This window comes from Bombina bombina, chromosome 2 (assembly GCF_027579735.1).
Source record: "Bombina bombina isolate aBomBom1 chromosome 2, aBomBom1.pri, whole genome shotgun sequence".
In the NCBI taxonomy this organism is placed as follows: domain Eukaryota; kingdom Metazoa; phylum Chordata; class Amphibia; order Anura; family Bombinatoridae; genus Bombina; species Bombina bombina.
Window position 1 is genome coordinate 876011518 of NC_069500.1, and position 17969 is coordinate 876029486.

The window sequence follows — 17969 nt, forward strand, 5'->3', positions numbered from 1 at the left end:
GTCTAGTGCAGGGTGAGAGGGAACTTGTTCCTAGCAAAGAAGTGACATGTGCTGCTGTGGCTGATGTATAGTGTCATGCTGATACTTCACACATTAATATAAGGTTTATTTTTATAGTTTTTATTTTCTCTCTGTCTCAGATTTTACAGCTTCCCATAGTAGTTCTGCTGTTCTAGTCAGTAAACTTATATTTGCTTAAATTGTTGGTAAACAAAAAAAACATATCTAGGTATGCACCACATGTCCATGCACATGAACTGCTTACACTGAAACACTGATAGCTTTTACAAGAAAATCCTGGTCCAATTGCGGGCCCAAATCAACACTTACTCCTTCAGTTCCTTCAGCCAACTTCAGGTGGAAAAATGGCTGGTCCATGGTTCAACCTACTGGAATAGTGCTGTACAACTAACAGGATATGTGCGTACTAAATTGAAAATACTCCTAGAGGAAGGAGGTCCACAGTGCTTTATTCAAAGAGAAAGATCTTCATTGAGTTTTTTATTTGAGCTTTTAAACTTGTACAAGATTTTAATTTGATTAAAGAGAACTTTTTTAGTTGCCATGGATGTTTCTCTTTTAAGAAAGCATTGTGAACCTCCATCCATTTAGTACGCATCCTGTGTGTTAGTTGTACTATACCATTATTATTTTCTCTTACTCTAGGTTGGTTCAGGTGATCTACAGAGCAGCCATTATTTCCACCTGAAGTTGGCTCAAATGACCCACAGCGCAATTGTCCGTTTGGACCTTGGGGAGGTGTGCACAACTGTTGCACCAGGATTTACTATAGGATCAAGGAGATTGGAGCTGGAAGCAACTTCCATTCAGGGACGTTAGTACATGTAGGGCTAGATTGCAAGTGGAGTGCTGTCAATAGTGCAGGGTGCATTATATTTTGCGTGACTTTGTACAAAGAATAACACACGTGTTAAATATTTTACCCAAAGCATCTTGATGCAAACTGAATCCTTTTAGCACACCCTATACATTTAATTGATAGTCCAGAGAGTGCTAGAAGCGTGCTCATTGTGCTCATATTACAAGTGGTGAGTTAAAGTGATGGTAAACTCTCCCCTTTTTTAAAATCAGATCTGGAATGTTAGTGCTATTTTAGATGGCGTTTCAGTCATCAGTTGTTACAAAGATGCGCTACAACTTACTTAAATATACATATAAAATTCAAATACCCCACTCTCTGCCGCCCACTTCAAAAGTCAGTTTTTCTGTGAGCTCTATAGCTACAACAAAAGTGCCATATGGGGAGAGCGCTGATTGGAGAACAATTCAAACCTTTAGCTCACAGAAAAATTGGCTTTTGAAGTGTGCGGCAAAAAGCGGGGTATATGAATTTCATATCTATCTTAAAAAGCAAGTTATAGCACATCTTTGAAACAACTGATGAATTAAACTCCCCCGAAATATCACTAACATTACGGATCTGATTTGAAAAAGGGGACAGTTTACTATAACTTTAAGGGCGCAATTTATCAAGCTGGGGCATATAGGGGCGTACATATTCGCCCTTGTCTGCCCCAGCTCTCCTCTGGCGGGCAGCAATCTGCTGCGGGTAGGAGCTGTCAATCTCCCCAGTCGGACAAGACTGGGGAAATTCAAATTCTCCACCTCAGAGGTGGAGAAGAAGGTAGGAAGCACGGGTCTGATGGCCGCTGCTTGATAAATCCTGACTGAGGGTTCTCTTGTGAGAACCTGCAGTCATATGAGGTCGAACGGCTTGATAAATCGAGCCCTAAAGAGCTCGTTTAGAAAATTTAGAGCTTTGTAAAGGGACAGTACATCGTAAAATTGTTTTCCAATGAATGTATTTTCAATGACTTGTTATACCAACTGCAGAGTATAAAATGTTTGAGAATTTGCATTTTCAGGTTTATTTATGTATATGAATTAGCTAGTTTTGTGCTTTTAAATCACAGCCTATTACAATGGGTTGAGCTTCAGGTAATATCAGATCTCATTATGTTATTACTTTTATTCACACAGACTTGCTTCCTTATCTTATATCTGTTTGTAAAGCAAAGCTCAATACTTAGAAAGGACAATAGAAAATTAACATTTTATTACTTAAACTATCCTGCAACCCACTGAGACTGTAATTTCTTCTGCTTGCTGTGTTTACATAGTCTGTCAATAGCATATACTCCAGTATCAAAACTTTTAGTATAGGTTGTAATACCACAGGCTAAATCGGCTATTTCATATGCTTAAATAGGGGTAAAGGAGCTGCTTGTAAACAATTTAATATACTATAGCAGGTAAAATGGGAACAATTTAAAGGGGAGACATTTTTTAGGTGAACTGTCCCATTAAGACCTCAAGTAAACTAGTATTATTATTATTATTATTAAAAGTATGGTACAAAACAACATGAAGAATTCTACTTCTTGAGCATTACACGTGTAATGATACGTACAGGCAGCGGACAAACAGGTTTCATGGGGGTTAAACACACAGTATTGCAGGGTCGATAGTCTTAAACATACATGCTTTAGTGAATTAGAGCATGTCATTTTTCCAATATTATGACCCTTTAAAAAACGATGATAGACAAAAATACTAATGCTTATTAGAAACATTGGGCCCACTATAGGGTGCATTTAAGTGGATATTAAAGGGGCATCAAATCTAATTTTTTTCTTTCATAATTCAGATAGAACATACAATTTTTTTTTTTTTTTTAAATTCATTTTTATTATATATATTTCAACATGTGTATACAATTACATAATTTTCGAAGAAAAAGGAAATAAAAGAAAGAACACCAAAAAGTAAATTTAAACAATTCCTCAGCCTTCCTGACCTATAGTAACCTAGATAATAATTACACTCTATTAGGTCTTATATCTTAGGATATCCTGTTGAAATATTTTGTACACTTTTTCAATAATAACTCAGTTCCATACACCTACTGGTGATAATAATAATAACAACAACAACAACAACAAAAAAAAACAACACAAAAAGAAAAAGAAAAAAAAGAAAAAAGGGAAGAGGTTTTGCCTCAGACCCTCTTCCTCTAGCCCCCTCCCTTGGCATCTCTGGACCTTATGCAATTACCATATCCCTAATAAAACCATCTCTGTATTTTGAAAGGGAAAAATAATATAATCTATCTCTGTGGTAGGAAGGGACTTAATAAATGGTGCCCATTTATCAAAAGAATTTTCTGATATCTGTTTCGTTATTGATATTCGTATCACGTTGCTCTATAATACATTGTTTTTTAAGATAATTTTTTACTTCGACTACCGTGGGTATTTCTTTCGTCTTCCATTTTTTAAATATTAAATATCTGGCTGCTAAGATAGAAACTTTAATTATCTTTTTATTCATTTGTTGTTCTGCTAGATTGTCACAACAGAATATAACTAACATTGCCGAAAGTACAAAAGGCGAAATCTTAAGGGAGGTATTAATCCAATATTCAAGTTTGCACCAGAATTGTCTAATCAGGGGACATTTAAACATCATGTGTATAATGTCTGCGGCATCCAGGGAGCATTTAGGACATTTATAAAAATTAGGGTTCTGGAGTTTATGACCTTTTTCTGGTGTATAATGAAATCTATGCAGCAATTTAAGATGTGTATCTCTCCATGTTGTTGAGAGAGTGGCCTGTGCCACCATGTGAATAGATTTTTGAATAAATTTACAATTTATATACTCTTGTTCCAGGATTAGTCTCCAGTCTTGAGCCACTTTCTCCAAAGTGCGTTTCCCTTCTTCGGCTCCTAATAAATAGTAACAATATGAAATGGACATACGACCATTTTTAACTAATGTTAGCCAATCCTCTATTTCGCCGAGTTCCCAGTTCCATTCCCCCTCCCTCATTAGCCCAAACACAAAATGCCTCACTTGCAAAAATGCAAAGAACTCCTTATTGGAGAGATTGAAGCTATTTTTAATTTCTTCAAATGTTTTGAAACACTTATTGTCCTCATCGACAAATTGTATTATCATTTTTAATCCTACTGATTGCCAGTTTTTGAAAACTGCAGAGTCAATACCAGCTTGAAATAAAGGGTTCCCTCTTAAGGGGAGATATTTGGAGACCTTACAATTAAAGGACAAGAGTTTCCCTATCTTCCACCAAGCCTTTAATGGATTAATAATCGCTTTAATTTTCTTAATTCTAGGTGGCATATCTTTAAACGCACAGTGAAGTAAAGCACAAGGGAGATATGGATCGCATATGTTCTCTTCTAATGCATTGTTCAAAACATAATTATTGCCTGAAATCCAGTCAGCAGCTATACGTGCTAAAAAAGCGAAATTATAAAGCCGCAAATTAGGTAGTGCAAATCCTGTAAATAACTTGGCATGTGTTAATTTATTCAGGGATATCCTAGGTTTCCTTTTCTGCCATATAAAGCTTCTAAGCCAGCTGTTTAGGCTTCGGATGTCCCTGTCAAATAGTATTAATGCTGTATTCTGTAATATGTACAGTAGTTTAGGAAGGAGAACCATCTTGAACAGGGCTATCCGTCCTGATATAGAGAGGGGTACGTTTTCCCATGATCTGAGTTTGTCTTTAAATGCTGTTAGAATTGGGGGGATATTAAGTTTGTAAAGGTCATGTGGGTTCGTGGGTATTACTATACCTAAGTACTTAAATGAGTCTTTGACTGTTTTAAACGGACTATTCAGAAATGAGTCTTTATTCTTTCGAAGCCAATAAATCTCAGATTTAGAGACATTTGTTTTATATCCAGAGAAAAAACCAAATTGGTTAATAATTTGTAAGAGCTTGGGTATATTAACCTGAGTGTTTGATAAATAGACAAGAATGTCATCTGCATATAGTGCCAGTTTCATCTCCTGTCTGCCAATCATAATACCTTCCAGCTGTGATCTGATCCTTATGGCCAATGACTCGATAGCTAGGTTAAAAAGGAGGGGAGAGAGGGGGCATCCCTGCCTAGTTCCTCTATTAAGCACAATTTGAGAAGAAACAATGTTATTGACAATTATGCTAGTAGATGGAAGGCTGTATAAGTTTTGTATAAATTTAGGGAAGTTGCCTTTGAACCCAAACTGATCCAACGAGGTAAGAAGATGATCATGTTGTATCGAATCAAACGCCTTTTCTGCGTCAATTGCCACAATAGCTAGATCTGGGATGTAATCCCCTTCCTCTCTCTCCCTCCTTTCAGCATTATAAAAATATTCCGAAACCAATAAAACTTCTCTTATTTTAGCTGAAGAATTTCGTGAATTTAAAAAGCCTGCTTGATCTTTATGTATAATATCAGATAAAATCCCCTGCAATCTTTTGGCCAAGATAGACATAAAAACCTTATAGTCTACATTTAATAAGGCAATCGGTCTATATGACTCCCTATATGCTGGATCTTTTCCACCTTTAAGAATAAGAGTAGTGAAAGATGCTGAGAAGGCTTTCGGCACCAATTCTCCTTTAATATACATAGCATTATATGCCTGATTAAGATGGGGGGCAATCTCTGATGTCAAAATCTTATAAAACTCACTTGGTAAGCCATCCGGCCCAGCGGCCTTATTTGTAGCTAGTTCGAAAATCACTTTCTCTACTTCCTCAACCCTTATCGGGGCATTAAGAGTTTCCATTACTTCTGCGGAAAGCTTAGGGCAAATTATTTTGCTCCAAAAATCCTCTGCTTGTATTGAGTCAGATTTTCTTAGTGAGTATATCTCTTGATAATATCTAGCCATTTCTTCATGTATATCTGAGCTCTTTGTAAGGAGCTTCCCATCTACAAAAAGTTTTTCAATAAGTGGTGACTTTCTATCATTCCTAACCAAGTTTGCAAGTAATTTTCCAGATTTATTTCCGTATCTATACACTTTAGATTGTAGTTTCAAATCAGACTGGGTTTCTCTATATATTGCAAATGTATCTTTCTCATTTTTTGCCCGGATATAGCTTGCCCAGTTAGCTGGGTTTTTAATCAGAAGTAAGCGATTATATGAATTGATCAAGGCATTATTTAATTCTTTTTCTCTAGATCTTAGCTTTTTACTGATCATTGCACTATATGAGATAATTTCACCTCTAATGACTGCTTTAGCCGCTTCCCAGAGAATTAATGGGCGTTCCCAATATTCCCTGTTACATTGAATATATTCCTCGAATTTGATCCTCAAATGAGCTTTAAATTTTATGTCTGTTGCCAAGAAGGAGGGGAAATGAAACCGTACAGAGCCCGGCTGGAGAGCTGCAAATTGAAAGTTTAGAGAAATTGGTCCATGGTCCGAAAGAAAAATCGGTAATATCTTTGCGTTTACTTTAGCTGTACATAGCCTTTCATCAATCAAAAAAAGGTCAATTCTTGACATGGTCTTGTGTGCTTTAGATAGACAGGTATATTCCTGGACATCAGGATTCTGAATCCTCCATATGTCTCTGATATTTAAATTTTGTTTAATTTTCGTCAATAATTTAGATTCTAAGTTATCTTTTTTGTTCTTCTTATGATCCCTGTTTTCCCTCAGTCTGTCCAAGGGGCAATGAGGGGCCATGTTAAAGTCCCCTCCAAGGATTAAATATCCTTCCTTGAAGGAAAGGATTTTGGCCTGTAACTGATTCCAGAATTCTGGGTCTATAATATTAGGTGCGTATATATTACAAAGTGAGAAAATAACCTTTTCAATTTTCATTTTTAACAGTAAATATCTCCCTTCTGGATCAGTCAAGACCTGTAAAATTTCTGCCTTTAGCCTTTTCCCCATCAGTATGGCCACCCCCCTCTTCCTACCAGAGCCGGGTGAAGCATATACTTCCTTAACCCATCCCTTTTTAAGCTTCAATACTTCCACCTGAGTTAGGTGGGTCTCCTGTAAAAGAACAATATCAGAATCAAGTCGCCTTGCATGGGTTGAGATTGCTTTTCTTTTGATGGGAGTAGAAATTCCCCCTACATTCCAGGAGATTAATTTCAGATTTGTAACTAAGCCACACATTTATCTAAGGAGGGGGGAGAAAAGAGAGGGAGAGAGAGAGAGGAAGAAGGAAAAAAAAAAAAAAGGGGAAGGGAATTAAACAGGTAAATACTGTCCATTCCGTCGAACTCTACCTTCTAACGTTATAACCTTATCAAAAAGAAAATCTTATTTTTCCTGCGTATTTAGTTGTTGCAATAATGTTTCTGCCTCTTGTGGGTTATCAAAGAAGTGAGCCTCTTCTTTCACAAGGATTTTTAATTTAGAAGGATAAATTATTAGGGCTTGAAAGCCTTGCTGAATAAATTTTGAACAGGTTGGGGCTAGATTTCTTCTTTTAATGGATGTTTCAGCTGAATAATCTTGAAATAACAGGATTTTTTTTTCTTTAAAAATAATTGGCTGATTTTTGCGAAAATGTTGGAGTAATGTGACCTTATCTTGAAAATTAAGCAATTTCGCTATTATAGGTCTAGGTCTATTGTCTCCCTGTCTATTTGTTGTTTGTCTCCCTAGTCTATGTATTCTCTCGACTACTATCAATGGATAATTGGGAGGAATCTTAAGAAGCTGAGTTAAAATCTCAGGAATAAATGTGTTTAAGTCTTCTAGCGGCCCCCCTCAGGGACCCCTATAATGCGGATATTGTTGCGCCTGGCGCGGTTTTCCAGGTCCTCTATTTTATTTTGCATTTTAGCTATAATTACATTGTTAGCTTCAAGATTGGACCCCTGTGCTGAGATAAGATCCTCCAGATCAGATACTCTCTGTTCGGCCTCATCTAGTCTGTTGGAAAATAATTTTATCTCGTGTCTAAGTAGATTAATATCTTGCTTAATCTCAGATCTTAGTACATCAAATTTTGGGGTTAGTGCCTCAGATATGCTAGCCACTAGGGCCTGTACATTAGTTAGTTCGTTTATGGGCAAGATAGGAGCTGCAGGTACAGATATTTCTGAGGAAACTTCAGCAGCGGCCTTTGTCCTCCTATCTCTTTGTTTAGATGCCATGACTGGTGAAGGAGTTCGGGAATGGGAGTGAAGGAATTTTTCCATGTGCTAAAGAAAAATTTGTGAGTGTACCACTACTAAAATATTTATGCCGTGTACTGTGATTTATAACTGTATCAGTGAAAATGTGGAAAGGAAGAATTAAGAACCAATGTCCCAATAACCATTAAAGTGCAAGTGCCATAGCCCTGGGGTAGAAGAAGAAAACGTTAGCCCAGGGTAAGATCGTGATTCAGTTCAGAAGAGAGAGAAAAAAAAAAAAAAAGGGGGGGAGGGAAGGTTAGGGATAGAGTGAAACTATTATTTTGCTTAAGGAAAAAAAGATCCTTAACAAAAGTGTATGGGGGTCACTTGGCCAGCCATGACATTTGTCTATAATGGAATTAAAGAATTATAGAGGCAGTAACTAAAATATTTTAAAGTCAGCCAACCATTAAATTCGACACAAAATGTTGTAATAAACTATATGATTACACTAACCAGACAGATGTGGGTTTACCCGATCACGCTAAGGTTAAAGGAACCCTAAGTTTGGCTCTTCTCCACTCCTATCTATCAGTTTTTGAGAATTATACCTTTTAGTTTGGAGTAGAGGCTAAAGCCTTCCAAGAGTTCAGAATTTAATTGTATAGGTTTCCCTTTAATTCAAGGTTTACCTTTAAGACTTCTGATGTCTTCCACTTTAACAAATCAGTTCAGCATAGCAAGGGTCATTTACCCTGTTATGAATTCTGATCTGGTGCGACCTGAATAATATATTAAACCTTTAACTTAGCTCATTACCTTTGCATACTTGTATAGGTGTAGATCTTTAAGCAGACAATAGGAATACCGCAAAACTGTGATTTAACAGAAAAGAAAACCCTATCATATAGGATTTTCAAGGCAGACAAGTATAAGAATTAGATACACTGAAGCTTTAAGCTACTGCAAATAGATAAGCCTTCTAGACAAAAACAGTCTTATACTTTACGGGCCCTGCTCTTGAGAGCCCAATTCTATTTATTGAGCTATCTATTTGTACTTTGTATAAGTAAACCTTTAAATAGAGAGTATTCTAATTTGCAGAAAACGTTTCTATAATACCAGATATAATAACCCTCATATTTCTTGTTAAACGATCTAGCATATATTCCATATATAACTAGCTTAGCTTCCTTACTTTGCCTCTGCTTATTATTTTTACTGAGGTATCAAAATTCACTTATATAATATTAAATAAGTTTTGTATCAACATTCAGCTCAGAGAACACAAAAAAAAAGCACAATACAGCATATACAATAAAGAAAAGCCAATTTTGTGCTTGTGCTAGCTACAATTATGTCCATTCTCAATTAGTGAGTGCCACTTTGTGTCTTTTTCTCCATTCTGTGCTTTTCCAGAGATTGTCCAATTTAAGAAATGGAGATGCTGGTAAAAATTTCAAGCAGAAATTTAATCTTTCTCCCCCTAGGTCTTTCCAAGGTGTAGAGTATGTGTAAAATTAGCAAGGTGCCAGCAATTTTCCACCAGGGTATAGACAAACGAATGTATTCTTTAAGTAGTTTTAGAGGCCCACTTCCAGGAAAGTCTCCAAGCCAGTTAGCCCCAGTCTATTAGCTCTGTATTTCTTCGCTACGTGTCCCTTTAGAAAGTTATTGATGTGCCGAAAGAGTTTATAAGAAAAGCAGTGCTCTGCAACTTAACTTACCCCCTCCTATGTCGTCTGACTGCCCACCGAATTCTTCTCCGGCGTCCAGGATCTGATGCAGCAATTCACTCCCTGAGGTGGCCACCCACAATTCCTCCTGCCTCCCGATCCGATGGAGGCCTCAATCTTCGTCTCCCCTCACGCAGCACCGGTGGGAGGGGAGAGAAGGAAGCAGTATGCAAGAGCGCGGAAAGCGAAATCCCACCGCCGGCTCCAACACAGAGCAGATCCCGTCCACCTCCCACGCATCACCGGTGGGGTAGGGATGAGGCGGGCGCACGTCGGCAGGGTAAGTCTCACAATAGGGAAGAGTGCTGGGAGGCTCACCTTGCAGGGTTGAAGAAATACTGTGTTCTTTAGGCTTAGAATTAGCCGCTCTGAGGCGGCGGGCAGTGACAGCAAGGAGAAAGGGGATACTTAGTTTGGCAGTCGGGCACTTGCTAGAAAACAAAGCCAAATGACTAAGAAAGTTAGATGACTTGAGGCAGGAATACCGCTTGTTAGCACCGCACCTGTATACCCAGGTAAAGGATTTTGGACCACAAGAAGTGAGTTCGGGTAGCAGTGTTTTGGCATATACCAGAGGGGTGACAGTCCCCTGGACCGGGTTCCAGCTTGGTCTTTACTAGTTGCCCTGAAAGAAGCAGCCTCAAGACTTGAGGCAGGGCGCGAAAGTTTCACCGCCAGGAGCTGTTGGGCTGGAGCAGTGAGCTCAGGTTAGCTTGCCTTGCTCCTCCTCCACCGGAACTCTAGGGTATGTCATCTAGAACATACAATTTTAAACAACTTTCCAATTTATTTCTGTTATCAAATTGTCTTTGTTTTCTTGCTATCCTCTGTTGAAAAGCAGTAAAGTAAGCTTATTAGTGTGCATGTGTCTGCAGCTCTATATGGCAGCAGTTTTGCAACAATGTTATACATTAGCAGAAGCACTAGATGGCAGCACTATTTCCTGTCATGTAGTACTTCAGACATGTGCACGCTACCTAACTAGATATCCATTTAACAAAGAATAGCATGAGAACAAAGCAAATTTGATAATAGAAGTAAATTGGAAATTTTTAAAAAAATTGTTCTCTATCTAAATAATGAAAGAACATTTTTGGGTTTAATATCCCTTTAAGTACAAAATTAAATCTCCCATAAATGTTTAAGCGTAGGAAAATAATATTTACGACACATATTTGCATGTAGACAACAGTAACTTCTAGAACAGGACTTTTGTCTTGTTAAAGGACTACTAATTAGAGTAGAATAGCATAATTAATCAATACATAATAAAGAGACAATGCTAAAACACTTAGGGCTAGATTACAAGTGGGTACTAAATATAAAAGCGATATTTGCATTCCTTGTGCGCTGGTATGACAAGTTGTTAGCAATGCAAACGCAACCTCGCATTTGCATTGCTGGGAAGCATTGCCCTCAGTAGAGCGTGCTTTCATAGGCTCCTTCAGCTCAGGGAAGGGGATAAGTTGCGCATTGATGGCAGCGTGTTTAAATATATATGTATATGATTATATACATATATATTTATGTGTTTATATATGTATATAAGCATATACATATATATTTATGTGTTTATATATGTATATAAGCATATACAGTACATACAGTATATATTTACTGGGAACATACAGTTCCCATAAACCGCAATGTAAAGGCACTTCTCAGTTCCGTTTTTTTTCTAACACCCCACTCCCACCAAATTTACCCCAAAATACTGCTTAGTGCTGTAATTTTATTAAAAAATATAAATGCTACCATCTTTTTTTTTTTTTTTTAAATATACTACACAGTATTTTGGGGGCATTTGGGGCATATTTATAAAATTAATCAGCGATTTGATCCCAGACATTTATTTTTCACTTTTTCAGGACAATATAAGTTTCTTTTTCACTTTATAACTACTCCTGGCTTATGTGGGTTAGATAACCTGTGCAACCCAGAAATAATAGGATTCGTCATTTGGATTGTTTATATTAAATCACACGGTCTGGCCATGTGACACACAATTTGGTGTATTTTCTCACAGTCATCTGGTGATCTACATAAATCACATGGTTTGCTAGGGACCAGTGAGAACAGCTAGGAGGCAGCAGTGAGGAAGAGAATAAAGAGGACAACCTGAGGAAGACATCAAAAGCCAAGTTGGAAATTAAGTCCAGTCTTACTTTGTTGAGAGGCCCCTTGCCAAGGAGGAAAACCGTTTGCATTGGTGGAGAGCTAACAAAGATCAATATCCCATCTTGGTGAAATTAACAAATATTCCTACTTATGCATCTCAGGCACCTTAACACCATATGAGCACCTATTCTCTGCTACGGGCAATAAACTTGAATAAAGAGAGCCAGCCTCAGCCAGGAGCTTGTGGACATGTTGACATTTTTGTATTTCAATGCAAAGTTTCTGAAAGAGTGAATATCAGAATGTTATAATCAGTGATAGTCTATCTCATTCTAGTTATAACTCTTTTCAAACAGATTGTGGGTTTTTTTTATTACATAAAAAGTGTTCTGCTTCTCAACAAACAGTTGTATTAATGTAAAGTTTTAATCTGAAGTTTGTATTTGTAACGCTCAGTATGTGGATTTTATTTTAAATATGGGAAAAAAATATTGATTTTTTTTTTTTTAACCTGACTAATCAAAAAAATAATCAGACAATTAATCAATTATGAAAATAATCGTTAGTTGCAGCCCTAATTGCAGAGCTGCACATATCCCATGAACAACTTTTATACTTGACAGTCATACTAACAAAAACAGTGCATTTTGGCGGGAAAATACCAATAAAATATTCCCAGGATTTCAAACTGATCTGTGACTATGTGTGGCACCTTATAAATCCTTTTACAATATAATAGTGTTTTTAAGTGATCAGCAGGTAGATATCATAAGGAAAAAAATAACTTCCTTTTGTGATTCGGCAATAAGATCTACCATTTAGCCATAAGGAATAAAACGTTCAGTCACTCAGTTTTGCTTTGCAAATGCTGTTTCAACCTCTCGTACTGTGTAGGTGGGCACTGCTGTAATAATAATATGCAATCACTGTCATTCATGATAGTTAGATTGTAGGCTGTTGTTCCATGAACATTATTTCACAAATGTTCCATGTATTTATTTATTTTTTTCCATTCTTTTCTGCAGAGGAATCCTTAAATGGCAAAATACATTTTCATACTTATAAATGCTTATGTACCGTAACTATGAAATACAGACAAATACATATCAATACTTAATTATAGCAGTATTAAGTGCAGTCATTCCGACAATAATTGCTTCAGGTTTTTTTTGTCAGCAGTAACTAAATGCAGTGGATCTCATTCTTACACAGTATAGCACTTTATTTGGATATCTAATATGAAACCCACATTTTTTCTTTCATAATTCAGATAGAGCATGCAATTTTAAGCACCTTTCTAATTTACTCCTATTATCAATTTTTCTTCGTTCTATTGGTATCTTTAATTGACAAAGCAGGAATGTAAGCTTAGGAGACAGACCTTTTTTTTTTTTTTTTTTTTTAATTCAGCACCTGGGTAGCATATTTACTAATCAGCTGATTATTTCACCTGTACTCCAGTTTAGATATCCTCAAAATGTGGCCTGTTGGGGAGGCCTGAGGACAGTTTTGAAAACTAGTGCTGTATCTGAATCATGAAAGTAAAAATCTGGCTTTCATATCCCTTTAAAGGACCAGTCAACACAGAAGATTTGCATAATCAACAAATGCAAGATAACAAGACAATGCAATAGCACTTAGTCTGAACTTCAAATGAATGTTTTTTTTCTGACAATTTTAAAAGTTATGTCTATTTCCACTCCCCCTGTACCATGTGACTGCCACCAGCCATTCACAAATGCATACACGTACCATGTGACAGCCACCAGCCATTCACAAATGCATACACGTACCATGTGACAGCCATCAGCCAATCACAAATGCATATACGCTTATACTTGAGGAATATAGCAGTGCTGCCCAAAGTCTGCAATTCTAATTCTAACTGGAATTTCAGTTAAATTACTGGGAAAGAGCACAAAATAAATAATTGAATAAGTATATTTAATATAATTTACTAAGTAAATTCCCCCCAAAATTTGTTTACTACACGCAATTAAAGGGATATGAAACCCAACATTTTTCTTTCATGTTTTAGACAGAACATGATTTTAAACACCTTTCCATTTTTTTAATTTCTATTATCTCATTTGTATCATTGTCTATGTATCCGTTGTTGAAAAGTATACCTAGGTAGACTCAGAAGCTGCTAATTGGTGGCTGCACATATATGTATGTATATATATATATATATATATATATATTTTTTATTTTTATTTTCATTGCCTTTAAGCTAGTTTTAAGTAATGCATTACTGCTTCTTCAACAAAGAATACCAAGAAAATGAAGAAAATTAGTTAATAGAACTGAATTAGAAAGTTGTTTAAAACTGTATGCCCTATCTGAATAATGAAAGAATTTTTTTTTTGTTTCGTGCCCCTTTAAGTTTCTTACTCACAAGATCATTTGGTAAAGTCTATATATTTCAGAAACTTTGCATTTTACATTACAATGAAATAAATTAAATGTCAACACAATAACCGACAGATTTCAATCACACATCCTTTAGAAAAATAAAACTGATGGGCATTACTTGTAGTTTAAACCAGTTTCCTATGCAGTATTAACCAGATTAAAAACAGTATTTTACTTTTCTAATGCAGATCTAGGTGGAAATGAAAGAAAACAAGGCTAATAAGGATTCACATTTCTAATAATGATTAGTAGCAACAAGAAAAGTTAGATTTTTTTTCTGACAAATTTCAAAGTTTGCTCTAGTTTGCTGCCCCTGTATCATGTGACAACCATCAGCCAATCACAGACTCAGATACACATTTACTGTAAACTATTAGACATGCTCAATAGTAGCTAGTAAATTGGAAAGTCTGCAAGCTCTATCTGAATCATGAACGTTAAATTTTTACTTTACGTGTCCCTTTAAGGTCAACTTGAGAGTTGCAATGCACTACTGATTTTGAGCTGAAAAGAGCCAGTGAGACAATGACTAGAGCCTTATGTGGAATGCCATCTTTAAAGGGACACTCAAGTCAAAATTAAACTTTCATGATTCAGATAGAGCAGCAATTCCAAACAACTTTCCAATTTACTTCCATTAAACAAAATGTGCACAGTCTTTTTTAATTTACACTTTGAGTCACCAGCTCCTACTGAGCATGTGCAAGAACTCATAGAATATACGTATATGCATTTGTGATTGGCTGATGGCTGTCACATGATACAGGAGGAAAGGAAATAGACAACTTTGAAAAATCTACTACACTTTTGAAGTTTAGACTACAGTATGTGCTATCACATTGTCTTTTTTATCATTTGTTTATTATGCAAATCTACTGTATTTACTGTTCCTTTAAGCTGAACCAAAAGAAAAAGTTGACTACAATGTTTCTTTAATTAATTTACTAGGCAGCCAATGAGAGAAAACATAAAAAAAATATATTAATGCAAGCCTCAGTGTTAATTTGATAATCTTTAAAGGGACAGTCTACTCCACATTTTTTATTGTTTAAAAAGAGAGATAATCCCTTTATTACCCATTCCCCAGTTCTGCATAACCAACACTGTTATATTAATATACTTTTTACCTCTGTGATTACCTTGTATCTAAGCCTCTGCAAACTGCCCCTTATCTCAGTTCTTTTGACAGACTTGAATTTTAGCCAATCAGTGCACTCTCATAAGTAACTCCACAGGCGTGAGCACAATGTTATTTATATGGCACACATGAACTAATGCCCTTTAGCTGTGAAAAAACTGTCAAATGCATTCAGGTAAGAGGCAGCCTTCAAGGGCTTAGACTTTAGCATATGAGCCTACCTAGGTGTAGCTTTTAACAAATAATACCAAGAGAACAAAGCAAATTTGATGATAAAAGTAAATTTATTTAAAATGGCATGCCCTATGTTTGATGCCCAATGAAAGGATCTGTTCTAATAAAAAGGTTATCTATTTAGTGCAAAAATGTTTCTTAGCAGCAGCAGCTCCTTTTATCAGAACTAGATTCCCAGGAACATGTATACCTTTGATTTTCAGTGTATAATGTTCTAAATACATAGCTTAAGATTTGCATTGAATAATAGCAGTGCATTAAAGGGGCAGTACTGAATCACTTACAAGCAGTGGAGCATACCTGTAAAAAGCTAACTATAACATATCACCTGAACATCTCTTTTTAAAAAAGATGATATTTTACCTCAAAATGTGTTCAGCTCACCAGCGTAAGTGCACTGTGAGCAGTTATGCTTCAGCTACCTGTTTTACTGTCATCTGAATGGTGAAAAAAACAGCCAATCAGAAGCATCAGTGTTCTCACTTTGATCTCGTTTACTGTGATCTTGCAAGATTTCATTGTAAACTTGATTAAACTGAGGAGGGAAATAAAGTGACTGTGCTGCACATGCCAGATGCACGGCCCCTTGCAAGTTTTAGGACAAACAACCTGATTGGCTGCCATAAGCCCCTTTACAGTGGGACGTGGCTACCGAGGACATGTTGAGGATAAATATCTCCTTTTTTACATGGAGATAACCAGGTGATATTTTTTTTTAGTCAGCATTTTACAGCTATGCTGCATCACATTCAAGTTATTTAGCATTTGAGTTACATTTCCCTCAGTGTATATTTGTATAACTTTATTAGTGGGATTTTGAATATAATATAAATAGGGATATCACATGAATTAAGTTTGCCAATTGTGTCACAAATATAAGCTGTTAGCCTCACACCTTCAAACTATTAAATCCAAATTGGGACACTATTAAATAAATAAGGGACATTAAGTTCAACATGTCATCCTGAATAATTTGCTTATGCATAATAAAAGAAATACAACTTTGCAGTATACAGGCATATTAATGTTTTTCACTTTTTACTGTAATTTGAGGTTTTCGTCTCAGAGAGGCTGCAATGCATCTTGGATCCATGAAACTGCTGCATGACATAAAGTAATTGCTTAATTAATGCTGGAGCTTATCTTTAGCTGTCACTAACTGACTTTAGCAGAAAAGATAAGATATCACAGGGTTTGTAGGGATGTGCCAATGGACTAAAATCAATGCAGATGTTGCTTTTGCAATGTATTGATTAAAGAGATGGTAAACACATTGAGATTTTTATATAATATGTTTAGCTATGTGTAATGAAGCATCTTTGTAATATATGTGCTTTATTTATTTTGCCCCCTTTTCATGTAATTTAGCTCTGAAAATTGACATTATACTAACTGTATGACAGTGACTTGCCTTGTTGTTTGCAGACTAAAGCCCAGATTGGCTCCTTGAAATAATGCAAATGGTGGATTAGAATTTGGTTATTCTATAGCAACACAACAGAAGTGTTGTTTACTGTTCCTTTAATTGTTGATCTACTATGCACATATACAATGTCTCTAATGTCCTTTTAGCCAGTTTTATTGATTCCTCAATAGTAAGTGTTTTTTCTCTCTTAGGGATGACCCTGAAGCAATGAAAAAATCTCCATCTGACAGCAATGATGACAAACCCAATGGAATGCAATCAAAGGGTGTGAGCAGAATCGGAAGCAGCAGCAATCCTTTCTTGGATATACCCCATGACCCAAATGCTGCAGTGTACAAGGCTGGATTCCTTGCCCGAAAAATTCATGCAGACATGGACGGCAAGAAAAGTAAGGATATTTCATTTCATTAGAAAAATGTTTTGATTCAAAATCAAACTCTTGTTTTTCATTGCTAAACCACATCATTGTAAAGAAAGCAGCAGTGATATTAGTTTCTGGTGCATTTGACTTAAAGGGACACGAAACCCAAATACTTTCTTTCATGATTCGGATAGAGCATGTGATTTTAAACAGCTTTCCAATTATTTACTACTATTATCTCATTTGTTTTGTTCTTTTGGTATATTTTGTTGAAAGGGATACCTAGGTAGGCTTAGGAGCTGTTGATAGGTGGCTGCACAAATATGCCTCATGTTATTGGCTCATTCAGTGTGCTAACTAGCTCCCAGTAGTGTATTACTGCTAGTTCAACAAAGGATACAAGAGAATGAAGCAAATTAGTTGTTTAAAATTGTATTCTCTATCTGAATCACTTTCCCTTTAAAGAATATTTTTTCCAGCATTTTAAGCTGTATAAAATGAAAATAAATTAATATCCTGTAATAATACACAAATGAATAAATAAAACTAAAAACAAATGTGTAATAAAGTGCACAAAGGAAAGGATATTCAGTCTAGGGAGCCGATTTATCAAGGTTCGCCGGAAACA

At 36.1% G+C, this 17969-nt stretch overlaps 1 protein-coding gene across 4 annotated transcripts in view; it reads left to right on the forward strand.

Moving 5' to 3' along the window:
- PSD3 (pleckstrin and Sec7 domain containing 3) overlaps window positions 1–17969 on the forward strand; it is a 1090324-nt gene that overhangs the window by 815082 nt on the left and 257273 nt on the right. For all 4 annotated transcript variants that reach the window (XM_053703211.1, XM_053703212.1, XM_053703213.1 and 1 more), the window contains one exon: window positions 17172–17368. In XM_053703211.1, the coding sequence (XP_053559186.1) occupies window positions 17172–17368 (197 nt within the window). The remainder of the gene's footprint in view (window positions 1–17171; window positions 17369–17969) is intronic.